Source organism: Molossus molossus, unplaced genomic scaffold, assembly GCF_014108415.1.
Source record: "Molossus molossus isolate mMolMol1 unplaced genomic scaffold, mMolMol1.p scaffold_m16_p_16, whole genome shotgun sequence".
Classification (NCBI taxonomy): Eukaryota; Metazoa; Chordata; class Mammalia; order Chiroptera; family Molossidae; genus Molossus; species Molossus molossus.
In genome coordinates this window covers 57,990,407-58,004,510 of record NW_023425351.1, presented here as the reverse complement: position 1 = coordinate 58,004,510, position 14,104 = coordinate 57,990,407, and the positions used below count along the sequence as shown (strand labels likewise).

Sequence of the window (14,104 nt, the reverse complement as noted above, 5' to 3'; positions counted from 1 at the left end):
CCGGGACAGGGCTTGTTGTCTGAGGGCAATAACCTTTATTACTCTCCCTGCGTCTTCCCAGCCCTGGAAAGAGCTTTTGCTGACGGATAGTCCTCCCAGCAGCTGTTTATTTCCTTCTGTGCTAAAAAGCACCGGAGGCTGTCAGTCGTCAGCCCCTCCATCATCAGGCTCACCTTGTCGGCTAATGATTTTTAAAAATTACATAGAGGGCTCATAATTGCAATAATCCCCACAGACTGCTGGGCCTCGCTGCGGTTAATAACGGGTTTGTCAGAGTTTAATGGTCTGAAGGAAAGTCGTCTTCAAGCTTGTTACTCAGCTGTCAGTGCAAAAATTGCAATGATTCATTAGCCCAAAAGTAACATTTTGCTAACAAATCAGCTGTCCTTCCAATTATCCCCTAATGCTGCTCTATCTGCCAAACTGGGGCCTGATAATGAAGCTGTGTTAATAATGCATTATTTCTTGCCCAGAAAATGACTGCACGCAGATAAGCAACATGCCGCCATCTCCACGATGAGTGATGATGGTGACTCTTGGTGCTGAACAGAAATCGTAGCCTAAGTCAAGGAAATGAGGTCTTACGGGGTTTCTTCGGGCTCAGCTGAGTCAGGAGGAAGAACGGCCTGGCTTTGAAAGATGCACATTAATATGGAGGCCTGGGACCCAAGAACCATTTTGCTACCATCAGAACTACTTGGAAGAACCATCCAGAAAATTGGGGGCAATCATGCTGAGTGACTGTGGAGCAAACTGTTTGCAAGAGGTAGTTCGCAAATGAACTTGCATTTGCTTCTGGATGCATGGGGCACTACTGACAGTTAATTCAATCATGCAGCCAGTATTTCCTGAGCCTTACTGTGCACAGTACAGGGACAGGAGATACAAAGATAAGTTAAAAAGTCCCAGGCCCTCTCTTTGGTGACCTCACGCTCACTGTTAGACAGTATGATGAATAGGCGGGGAGACTAGAAACCACTCTCACTGGAGCATCGTGGACCTGGGCACAGGAGAGAGCGGGAAGAACTAGCTGGAAGAGAAGGGTTTCTCCGGAAGAGGGAGAGCAGGGAGGAGAAGAGAGACATGAAAGAGCTTGGAACCTTTGTCGAAAAAGCAAGAGGTGTGGAATGTTGGAGGAATCCCGGGAAGTCAGACTGGGAAGGTGGGTTGGGGTATATATGTCATGCGACAGAATGGGAATGGTCTCCTATGGGATAAGGGGAGCTACTTACGATTTTGAGGCGAGGTTGTGACATGTTCAAATCTGAATTTAAGAGGGAGATCTTGGCCAGGAATATGGAGACTGACTTGGAGGGAGAAGAAGCTAGCAGTTAGCACACAGTGGTATCTTTGTATCTCCTATCCCTGTACCGTGCACAGTAAGGCTCAGTAAATACTGGCTGCATGATTGAATTAACTGTCAGTAGTGCGCCATGCATCCAGAAGCAAATGCAAGTTCATTTGCAAACTACCTCTTGCAATGGAATGATGGGAGAGGCATGAAGTAAGGCGGCGGCACTCGTATTTCTGGGTCACTTGGCAAGATGTCGAGAGCAATGTACTTAGGACAAGCTGGGAGAGGCCCTAAGACTACATTCTGGAAACAGACCCTACTTAGGGCCTGTGGGGTGGAGATGACAGTAGGTCAGGGGAGCCCTTGGGCCTGGCTCTCAGATTCAGAGAGATGATGTGACGCACACGTGACCTTCTCTGTGGAGAACACAGACATATGGACAGGATTGAAAGCAGTAAATGTTTCTCTGACACCATTTGACTACACCTCGTAGGATGGTGAGCCATATCTTTAAAATTCTTTAATTGTCACCCTGGCCGGTTTGGCTCAGCGGTTAGAGCGTTGGCCTGTGGTCCCGAGAGACCCGGGTTCGGTTCCCGCTAAGGGCACGTACGGGTGGCAGCCACTTGATGTGTCCCTTTCACGTCTATGTTTCTCTCTTCCTCTCCCCGCCCCCCACCCCAACAAAAAATGTCCTCAGGTGAGGATTAAAAAAAATTTTTTTAATAAATTAAAATTCTTTAATTGTTTTATGAATAGCATTGTTATACTATGTAGCTTGTTATGTCAAAAACTCAAGGAGTTCTTATGTAACAAGTATTCAAAACATACCAGTTTGCATAGGCCTGTTTTGACATTTCTTAAATTTTTAATACCAGGAACATCAAGAAATAGAAGTGGTGTGAGCTGCTGAGACACCCTGGCTCTGGTAGAAAGTAAGTTCCCTTATTCGTGAAGCTTATGGTTATCACACCATCCAGCTGTATCATTTTCTTACTAAGAGAGATTTTTTGTTTTTTACTCCGAGAGACCTGCCTTCTTCCCAGCCTGCTTCCAGCTCTGTCTGTACTTCTCTCTAGCAACAACGGTGCTTCCTGCACCTTCCTTTAACCCTAGGACCTCAGGGAGCCTTTCCTGACCATTCTCAGTGCTTCCGTAATGGCCATAGCGCAGCATATTCTTGTGAGGTCTCTGTGTCTGTATGTCTGTCTTATCAACTTGGGATACATATTTACCTCTGCAAAGTAACTCATCTCTTGATGGCCTTTCTACAGTTAGGAATTTTCACAAGCAATCAGAAAGAGTCCCAATTCGACCGGTTCAAAGGCCCACCCACAGTGGACACACCTTCTTCAATTCTTCCCTCCCATCCGCTCTGCAAGCTGAGGCCAGTTCTGTCTCCAAACACAGATCTATGACCTGGTTCTCCTCTGTTCAAAATGTCAACTACTCCTCAAGGCCTGCAGAAGGGGTCCAGATTCCCCAGCCAGCCCTCAGGGTCCTTCTTGACGCCCCGCCCCCACCCCAACTACCATTCTAGTTTTATTCTCCACTAACCATGTTTTACCCTACACCACTGCCTTAGATAGGTCCTCTCATTTGTAAGTCATAACTGCTTAGCTCAAACAGTAACAGCAACAAAATGATAATTCATTGACTCAGTGACTGAGAACAGATCTGGGTGGGATGGGATTGGGTATAGCCTAAACTCAGGTTCATAAAACATTGTTGGGGCTCTATTCTGTCTGCAACTATTAGTGTTTATTGTCCTACTGAAGACAGACCTCCTCCCTCTCAGAAGAAAAGTCAGCCTCTGGAAGCTCCAGGTTCTTACCATTTCAGCTTAGTATTTGTAAACAGAGAGCTTTTCCCCCTAGCCTCCCTACATAAAGACCCAGAGACTCTGCTAAATCCAGCTCGGCCTCTCCCACCCAGCCTTGTCTGTGAGCATCGGTACCTGGGCCAGGATAACAGAATCGCAACCCGAGCAGTGGGTGTGAGAAAGCCTGCTGAGCACGCAGTACCAGTCCAGTACCAACAGTGGCACCCAATGTCGATACATATCAGGCTCGCTTGAATTGCTTCCTAAGAGTACAGACTTCCTGTCCTGTTGCAGACCCACCCACTCAAAGTCTCTCCAGGCATAGCTGACATTTACTCCTGGACCACAGCGATGATCAGGTGCTGCTCGTTCAGGCCCCTCCATCCGAAAGGCCCCCTCATCTCCTTCTTAGCTACCTCTCAATTTCTACCCACCCCTCAAGGATTTGCTCAAATCCCATATCCCACAGGAGTGCTCTGTGAGTAAGAATTGCTTTCTCTGACTTGGTCAAGATTACGTTAGGGAGGAGGTGAGCTGTGGATTGGGTGCTGGAATCATGGCCAGTGTGTTGGTGAGGGTGGGGAATGGAGAGGCATAAGCCAAAGCTACAGAGACGTTAGGGCACGGCGATGATTTTACACTCCGAATAAATAGCTGAAACAGAAGAGTCATGTAGGGACGTAGGAAAGGAAAGAGACTGACAGTCAGTTTGGCAGCCACGTGGTGGAATGACTGAACCAAAGTAAGACTTTTCCATTTTGTGCAGGATGCCAGAGCTTTCCGATAGATTGATCTCTCTCGGGGCAGCCAATGGGGCCTCACACAGAGGGACCAGCCTCTTATTACCACGAGTATTCTTGCCAGTTTACCCCGGGGCTCAGCAAAATTCCCTACATCTGCCATGATAGGGAAAAGGCTGTGAAGGGTTGAACTAGGCAAAGCAGAGGCATGGAAGAATTTTGAAGATAGAACTAACATGATGAGAGCAACATCTTAGGATAAGCTACTCAAAATAAATACAGCTCAAATTCCAAACGGTTGGCTGTCAGTATCCATTTTATTCCTTTTCTGACAATGTCACTTTGCTCTGACTCTAAAATAAAGCCCAATCAGAACTCATAGACTAATCATCAGGAGTGGGAAGGAAAGGAGATTGATTTGCTCCCTCCAAGTGAATAGTGTCCCATTTTACCCCCTAAAAATACAAGTCATTTTTGAAAAAGCAAAGTGACAGGGCATCAGAAAAGGCACAAGGAGAAAAGTGAGTTTTGTGAATGGAAGACCATCCCATTTCAGACTGTTGGTTGGACATCAGCTGGGGAGGAAGTACCCTTGACTCCCAGCGCCCACGTGGGTTCAGGGAAAAGCAGAGGAAGAAAGTAGTTGAGGAAACAAGCTGGTTTCTGCAACTGCCTGGGCTGTGTTTGCAGCGGAGGGGCCAGGACTTTATTTGGAAGGCTGTGAATTTCCAGACATCACCTTTCAAGTCACATTTCAAACGGGTTCTGTTTTTCAGATTTTCCATTTTGTCGATCTCTTCCACAAGCAACGCAATGTTGTCCACAATCTTATGAATTTCAACAATCAAAAAGAATACCCCTCTGACAACGATGCCAGGGGTTTCTAAAAGACGTTTTGCAGATTGGAACTGCTAAAGGTAAGTTATTTGCAACTCTACCAAGCTATTCAGTCAGTTCCTTCAAAAGACTTACCCTGGCTCTAGAAATTGTGTTATCAATTATTTCGATAACTGGAAGAAGGTTATTCACAACCCTGAATTTGTCTGGGGCTGGATAAGTCTAAGTTCTTTTCCAGTTTTGAAAAGCAATAAAAGTGAGTATATATAGGCCATAAGACTCCATAGCTTGAAGAAACCAATTAATTCTGATTGCTAGCTATTAATGATGAAAAAAAAAAAAAAAAAAAACGTTTAGCAGATTCTGTTTCCTTCCATTCTCAGATTATTATTAGTTTATGCTACCTTTTGAGTAATACAGAAAAAAATGAAGCCAAAATATTGGTACCAGAGTGTAACAGGTAACAGTACTAACAGACTAGTAGTGGCGTATGATACTAGATGCCAGATAGCTTAGAGCGCTTTTGTTTAAAAAAAAAAATTTTTAGAAAAAAATAAATAAATAAGATAACATTGCATATCAAAACCTTCAAACTAAGTTTAAAGTTGCACATAATTTTATTAAGAAAAAGAAAGAATAGCTCTGGCCGGTTTGGCTCAGCAGTTGGAGCGTCAGCCTGCAGACCAGAGTCCTGGGTTGGTTCCCTCTAGGGGCACGTACCAAAAAAAAAAAAGAATAAAAATAAATGAGAATGCTACTTAAGATATTAAAATATACAATGAGAATACAACCCTGACAAAAATGGAAGAAGTAAAAGAGGTTTTTAAGTCAAAATAATGAATTAAAAAAATAGAAGGAAAAATAAGACAAAAGTCAACACTCATCCTTGATTATTGGTTAATTACTTAAAAATTAGAACATAGGAAATACTTCATTAACTTAATAAAAATACTTAGCCCCTCAGAAAATATTTTATTTAATTGTTGAATAGTTGAACAACAAAAAAATGAAGGACATCTGTGATAGTGTCAACAATTTTAAAAAAAGAAACATAAGAATAAGATTTGACTTAGCATAACATATTATTTGACATGATAAAAAATAAGAAAAGTACAGAAGAGGCTTAACTATTGAAAATAAGGAGAAATGTGCTTTTCACACAAGAAAGGGTTACCTACAGGGATGAGATGAGAGAGGAACAAGAAGAATGGACTTAGATACATTTAGAATGATAACATTTCAAATATGCACACTGTTAAGTACAAAATAAATATAGAAAATGAAAACTTTCCAGAATAAAAAACCAACCATCTAGAAAACAGTATGGGAGAAAAGGAAGACTCTACTCACCTCTAGAAAGAATAAACCAAGCACATGAAATAACTATAAATAACTCTAGCAAGAAATAGGCTGTCCCTGTGTTAAAACAAATGAACAAACTAAAACCACAAAACTTTGATAAAAGATGTATAGTACTTGGATAAATGGAGAAACATATCATATTTCTGGAGGAAACACTGAGTATTATAAAGAGATTTGCGTTCCCAAATTAATTTATATGGCAATAAAATCATTATTAGATTTTGGAGGATACTGAACAAAATTATTCCCATGTTTAATTAAAATAATAAACTAAAACAAATGACCTTTACCATTTTTTTCTGTCAAAGAGGAATAATAAGGAAAGAACAAGAGATACTATAACATACAAATTTGCATTAATTAAATGTTACTGAGAGACCAGCAACATGAATCATGAAATGCCCTAGAACCAAACCCATTGTTTATAAACAATTTGATAAATGATAGAAGAAACATTAAAAATCAACAGAGAAAATAATTTTTCCATAAGTGATACTAAAAACTTTGTTGGCTATTTAGAAAAATATTTTTTAAATTCTTAGTCTAATTTCACATTGATTTAAAACTAAATGCAAAACACTGAACAACAACAAAATGATATTTATCTTCTCAGTCGCTGGGGAAGGCTTACTAAGTACTAAAATAGTGAGAATAATTTTGTTAATAATCAGCTAAAAATTAAATGGTCTATACAATTATCTATATAAAAATTTTAAACTTCTCTAAGTCAAAACAAAAATTGAAAAGTAAACAACAAACTGGAAATGTACTTTGAACAAATATAACAAAAGTTTAATATCCTAATATATAAAGAGCTCCCAGAGATCAATATAGAGAATTACAAATTACCTAAAAAAAAACAGACATTAAGAGGCAAGCAGGAAATACATTTACAGGAAAATATAGGTCACTAATAAGCATGCAAAAAAAAACAAACAAAAAAAAAACAACAATCTAGCAATAACAAATGTTTAAAATAAAGCATGCTCATCTATACATTAACATCAATTTTTAGAAGATTAAAATAAGTTCTGGTAAAGATTGGAGAGAATCATTTTCATGCAGCCCTAGCACACATAGGAATTGTTTACAGCTTTCTGGATAGCAGTTTGGTAATACAGAATGCATCAAGAAGTAACAAAAGCATTCATGTCCTTCAACCAATTACTTCCACTTTTAGATTCCCTTTGATGGGATTAACCAGAAAGACAGGCAGCATTTTATTCAAGATTTTTCACTGCAGCATTGTCCACAAAAAGAAAAAAAAAAAAAAATCACTAAGTGTTTAACAATAGAGAGATGGTTATTTAAATCACAGTGGAGTGTCCATTGTTTAGGCATAAAAATGTTTTTAAAAAGCATTTGATGGCATGTCAGAAACATTCACTATGCTCTTGGCTATGTGAAAAAAGTGAACTATGAATAGAAAATATAATGTACAGAAATACTTCAAAATTTTATTGGACATTATCACTCAAATGTGCCATAGTGATTTATTTTATTTTGTTTCCTTCTGTTTCCATCTTATCTACAATGAGCACATTGTTACTTCATACTTACAGAAAACATCAACTGTTACTTTAAAAGAAGAACCTAGGGCCCTGGCCGGTTTGGCTCAGTGGTTAGAGCGTCGGCCCATGGACCAGAGAGTCCTGGGTTCAGTTCCCACGAAGGGCACATATCTCGGTTGCAGTTTGTCCCCGGCCCTGGTTGGGTCGTGTGAGTTGCAGCCAGTCCATGTGTCTCTCTCACATTGATGTTTCTCTCTCTCTCTTCCTCCCTCTCTCCCTCCTGCTCTATCTGAAGATAAATGCAGAAATGTCCTTGGGTGAGGATAAAAAAAAATAAAAAGAAAAGAAAAGAAGCACCTAGGGAACCCTCCTGTCATGATGCAGGATTTTGCTTGCTTGTCTATTCAGAGGAGTCTTCCTGAGAAACACTCACCCACGACCTCTGCAATCATGAATATGAAGCATATTCCTGAAGCCGCGCAGAGTTTCCACTTGGCATAGACGTGCTCGTTTGCCCTGTTCGCTTTGTCCTTGGTGTTGCCGTGACAGTGATAGATGGCTCCTGACTCCAGCTCCTCTGGCTTCTCTCCAGAACATCGAGCTTTATTCTCGGGTTTCTGCTGGGGAGCCACACTGTGGATGAGTGTGACAGGAGCAAGAAATGAACATGGTTGCGAACACCACTGACAGCCCCAGCCATTCTCTGAACCACTGTCAAGACATTTGCTACCTAATATGAAATTATAATTCATGGCTCCTTCTACAAGAAATACCAAGTGTAAGTAACAAGCAAGAAATTTTCATCGAAATCTCAACTACTGAAAGTTTTACTTTTATTCGGTCTAACTCTTGTTCAGTCTCTACCACTAGTGATTATGTGATATCAAAGAAACAGGAGAAAGGAAGCAGATACACTTTGATGCATTTCCTTCCCAATTACTTTATTCTGAAAAGATATTGGACACTGTCCCACAAATTCAAAAGGTAGTGGGAACCACATTAGATATGTGTATATGAGCCATCTGATGATTCAAATACCCACCATCACATGCCGTCAATGTCACTTTCTTCTGCATGACAACATTGCTAATGGATCATAGCACTGGTTCCCACCTAGTCCATGTGGACCCTCAGAAACCTTCTTAACACAGCATTACAGACCATCTCTACCAATCCATGGAATTTACAACGGAAGCTGAAACTTTCTTAAACTTCCTGTAGCAAGCAGTATATGTCAGTTCTGTTGGTTTGGCTCAAATAGAAATAATTTTGAGCCGTTTATAGAATTATAGAATTTCACAGATGGAAAGATTATAGATAACATGGAGTCCAACCCCACAGTTTCTTAGCTGAAATAATGATTAAGGTTCAGAGAGGTTAAGTAATTGCCTGAGGTCAAATAGCCAGGAAAGAACAGAGCTGGGATTCCAAGACTACTGTTTTTTACAGGTCACCCTACTCTGCTTCCCTACCTGAACATCAGCACATCTAAAACCAATCTTTACTGATGCAAATGTTGATGTCCACAGATCTTGAACTAATCAGATTTAAATCTTTAAAATAAATTTATTAGAAAGTATTAATAAGATTCTCAGAATTAAGTGTTTGTATTCATGGCTTTGAAAGGTATAAAAACAAAAATAAATAAGTTTCCAATTAAAGAGCTATTTTATTTATCTTATCACAATCTGGAATTAAAGGTCTGCAGGCTTTGGCTTAGATGATGATTTTGATTATGACTCCATTTATCATCATATTTGTTTTTTTCTGAATAAAATAATATATTCATTTAGAAAATCTGGAATTACAGAAGAGCACAAAGCAGAAGGAAAAATCACAGGTAACCTTACCTGCAAGAGACAATTATTATGGACATGTTGTTGTTTAGCTTTGTAATATACAAACACACTTCTCATATATAATTTGAAACCATGTCAGTTAGGATGTTTTTTATTGCAAGTACAGAAAAAAAGCTCATGCTGCTTAATTCGTAAATGGGGATTATTGGTCCTGTAACTGAAATGTCTGGAGGTATCGGGCTTCAAGCTGATTTATCAGAGCTCCAGATCCATTGCTTTGCAGTTCTAACTATGCTGCAACCTCAGGCGGTTTTCCTCATGGTAGTGGCATGTTTGCCCAAGGTAGGGCTACATACTTGCTTCTTCTTGTACAGGAAGCGAGAGTGTCCCCATTTCCAACCGCTAAACAAATTCTGAGTCACATGATTTGGCCAAATGAGAACCAACCCCTATAGCCAGAAGAATATGGATGGACTGATTGGCTCAGACCTTGTTCTAATCAGAAGACTGTCTAAACCCATCCATGCTGACTCCTAGAGCTGAGAATAGGGTGCGTGCTACTTAAATCACATGGTTGCAACTCGGTGGAGGTGGGCCGGACTGGATTGTGGATGAAACGATAGTGTCACCATAGGATCCTACCAAAGATATAGCTTTGGAACCTGAATCTTAGCTGTATATATTGTTAACATTTTCTCAATTTATTAAGTATTCTGTGTCATTATTTTTAACCTACAGAGATCATTGTATTTAATATAGATACGTCACAACATAATTAATTGATTTCCTATTATTGGGCAATTCATTTTTTCCAAGTATTTTCTCAGATAAGCACCAATGTGATTCATATTCTTACAGTTAATCTTGGCTCAATATATTATTATCTCCTTAAAGTGCCATCCTAGAAGTAAAATTACTTGGTCAAACAAAGAGTATCAGTATTTTTAAGGACTTGGATGGATATCACCAAATTGACCTCAGAATGTTTATACCAATGATGTTAATAGTGTTCAGGATTTTGAGCAGTTCCACATACTCTTCATATTGGAATAAGAACCATTTGGCAAGAGGTATATAAAACATTTATACCATCCATTTGTGCCTTTGTAATGTGATACGTACCCTGATAATAAACAACCATATGATGTAGTAGTGTGGGTCACCAATGGTCATCAACTCAGAGGACCCTGAGAACTGATAAGAAAGCATGGAAGAGGTTCCCCTTTCCTTGTGCTGAAAGGCAGCATGCGGACAACAGGGTCACCAATTGTTCTGGCACTGTTTATGGGACCACTGGTTGATTTGATATGTTTCATGAATCTTGTGGCCAGAGGAAACTGGTAGAAAGTGACCAGGAGCGAGAACTTATCTCGGAGCAGTTAGAAGGTAGACCAGGGCAGGAATCCCACTAGGGCATAGCCTGTGGGCAATGCCACAAGGGGAAACGTGCAAGAACCCTGGCCAATTTTTACTTCTAAATACTGCTTTTCTGTAGACCTCAGATGAATCAATATGGCTACATTTTGAGCTGAGATTGAGTTTGAAGCACCAAGCCAGACATCCAAAGGTGGCTTCAGAGGACACATTGACATTGAGTACAGAGTGTTCTTGTGTGTGTGTGTGTGTGTGTGTGTGTGTGTGTGTGTGTGTGTTTTATGGGGACAGGTAAGAGCCCACAGTCTTCACTGGGCTCCCAAAAGAACCTATGACTCTAAAATAAGTTTAAACCCTTAGTTAAAATGCATCCCCATCAGGTTACTAGAGCAAAGTGGTCTAAGTGTCTCTAGATTCAGTACAGGCTCTTGAGCTGAAAGCTAATGGGCATTTCAAGAATCTTTTAAAGATAGTTCTGAAAAGCAAATGCTAAAAAAAAAAAAAAGGCAAATGTTATGATGCTTCAAACAATTAAATGTAAAAGCACTGCCTATGAATTAATTACCATAGATTCTCATGCATTACCCTATGGCTGAGGCTCTGGAGAGCAGGAACAATAGACCCGAGCAAAAAAGTTTCCTATTGCATCAAAGAGAAAAAAAAAGGGGAGAAACAGGTTCCTAACTGTTCAAATGAAGGATCAGGATGAATAACCTCTTCCAGGTTCGATTGTTTTTATTTGAAAAGAAAAGATAAACAAGTTTGACAGTTTTTATCATCACCATATCCTGCAAACTATACCCATTTATGAGGCAAATAAGACTGTAAATGGTTGGCTTTATGTGCATAACAGAGTGCTAATGATCTATTTTAATGAGAAGGGAAATACCGTTATTTCAATAATATAGAGATGCTCTATACATAGTGTCCATAGTGTTAACAATTTGTTGCACAAAATTTTTGCCTGACCTAACATGAGACTTTATGGTTTATGATCTCAATAAATTATAGCTAATATTACTTTCTAAGGCACATAATTCTTTTAGGGTGAGGTAATAGATGTGCTTGATTCTTTGTCATACATTTTAAAAGCAAAGTTATAAATATTCTAAGAGAGAAAGTTTTTCTTTGCAGTTGCTCAGACATTTGCTTCTATCAAACACAATGCAGCTACTCTTTGGAACATTAATTCCGTTCCATGAAACAAACAATATTATACATATTATTAATGGATAAGTATTTTCTTAAATTCTGCTCCTGGCATGAATTTATTTCAGAGTTTCATTCGCTCATCTGTATGTATTGAGTCTGTCTCTCTTTGCTCCCCACTTGGATTGATTCCCCAAACATACGGAACTCTGGCTCCTACATGTCTGTCTTCACCAGGCAGCATCTCTGTCTGCACAGCTTCCCTGAAACCTGCTTCCTGGGTAAGGTGTCTCTAACCTTACTCTACTTCCCCTTTATCCCTCCGTTCTCACTCAATTGCTTCTGCAAAGCTCTCTCCGACTGCCAGTCTGGCTGAGACCTAGGTCTCCTTGAGATATTCTCATTGAATGCCCGCAGAATGACTCATACGCTATTCTGCAATTGACTTTTTCTTACATGTATTCCACATTAGACTCCAAGTTTCTAGAGAACAGATATATAATCTTTTCTTCTCCATTATGTATCCAAGTGTGTTCAATCAATAATTTTTAAATAAGAAAAAATGAATGAATATATTGCAGTGGCACTGTGGGGGGAGAGTAAAAGGAATCAAAACTGCATAGAAAATTAAACTCAGTTATTTTTATTATAGGTGTACATTCGATAATATAGTTATATGATGAAGAAAATAGCAAATAATTTTTACTCAAAGAGAAAGCAGAAGCTGGTGTGAGTGGAATAAGGGGGGAGAGTGGATTGGTAGAAGATAAAGCAAGAAGTGGGCAAATAATTTTAACATCAGTGTAACCACAATTTTGTCACATAGTTGAAAGGCCTCCCTTCTTCCTAAAGATAATTTAATAAAATTACTATCTATTTTAAAAGTAGGAATAATTGAGCAAAAGAAAGGTAAACCCATTAGATTATATATGTCTATTTTCTGGAACAATATCTACAGATGACAATACATTCATAATGTGTGTCCTTCATGCTCTTAAGATATTTAAGAATCAAATCAACTGTCTATAAACATGCATTGCATGTTTCAGGATATGAGTTCTACAAGTCAGCCAACAGTTTATAAAATTTTACAAAATGCCCCAAATTGCACAGCGAAAATTTCCAGTTTTGAAGCTGGGGGATCTAGGGATGTATTGAGTATCAAAGACAGAAAACGGTGAAGCAGAGACGGCTGTCTGTTACCTGTCTAGTGTGAAGGTGTACATCTTGGTGGCTTTGTCATTCACAAGATAACTGCTTTCAAGGAACTCCATGGTGGCCAGGATGAGAGCTTTTGCTGCTGCTGCGGTTATTCTGGTTGTTGCTGCTGCTGTTTAACTCACTGTCCAGTTTTGGAAGCAAAGCAGCATTATAATTATTCACACACTTTCCGAAGAAAAAGATAAAAGGCTTCCGGAACTTAATAGAACAAGCCTCCTACATCAATGTTCTTGATGGATCTGCTAAAATTACAGCCTCCTTAGAATATCACCTGGCCTCATTCTCTCACCCACAGAAACTCCTTTCTTAGGAAGATTTGCAGGTAGGATCACATGAAGAGTGTGTGTGTGTGTGTGTGTGTGTGTGTCCCATGCTATCTGAGTCCATTGTGCTTTCTAAGAGGTAGAGGAGCTCAGGGTTTCCTTCTAATTGCTGATGTAGAGGTTTGGTCTTCAGAGCACACCTGGATGATCTGCAAACAGCTACCCTTCTGTACAATACTCTCTTTTTTTTCCTCCCTTTTTTCGGGGGTTGGGGAGTCCTCTCTCAAGCTAAAAGCATTTCTCCTGACGTTGAGTTCTAAGCTGACCTATAAGCAGCTACAGGATTTACTTCTCTTCTAGGACCATTTTGAGATTTCAATACGGAATGGAGGACATGGGTCATTAGTTACTGAAGTCTGTAGTCTGATACCATTCCTGGTGTGGCAGCTTTGAAACCCTTTTGACAAGCAGGAGGGGCAGACTCGGCTTCTAAATAAGTAACAGCCCTCAGCCGTACAAGAACTGGAATGATCTGTGTTATCCCTGGCCCAGAGCACCCTCTGCCCAGGATCAAAGACTCACCCAAGGAAACACTATCAGGCAAACCAATCACAGCTCTTAGGGATGGAGTTTCTGAGCTGATCCCAGGCACCTTCAAGCGCAAACTCCTAGGTATTAACATTTGATTTTGTTACAAAAAAAAACTTTTCTTTTCAAGTAAGAACTGGCAAA

The 14,104-nt window shown here is 39.8% G+C and overlaps 1 protein-coding gene across 1 annotated transcript in view; it reads right to left on the bottom strand.

Annotated features, from left to right (window-relative positions):
• Positions 1 to 13,162, bottom strand: part of SLC30A8 (solute carrier family 30 member 8) — a 31,888-nt gene extending 18,726 nt beyond the window's left edge. The window contains exons 1-2 of the mRNA XM_036264371.1: positions 13,092 to 13,162; positions 8,000 to 8,199 (exon numbers count right to left, since the gene is read on the bottom strand). Coding sequence (XP_036120264.1) covers positions 8,000 to 8,199; positions 13,092 to 13,162 — 271 coding nt within the window. The remainder of the gene's footprint in view (positions 1 to 7,999; positions 8,200 to 13,091) is intronic.
• Positions 13,163 to 14,104: the final 942 nt, after the last annotated feature.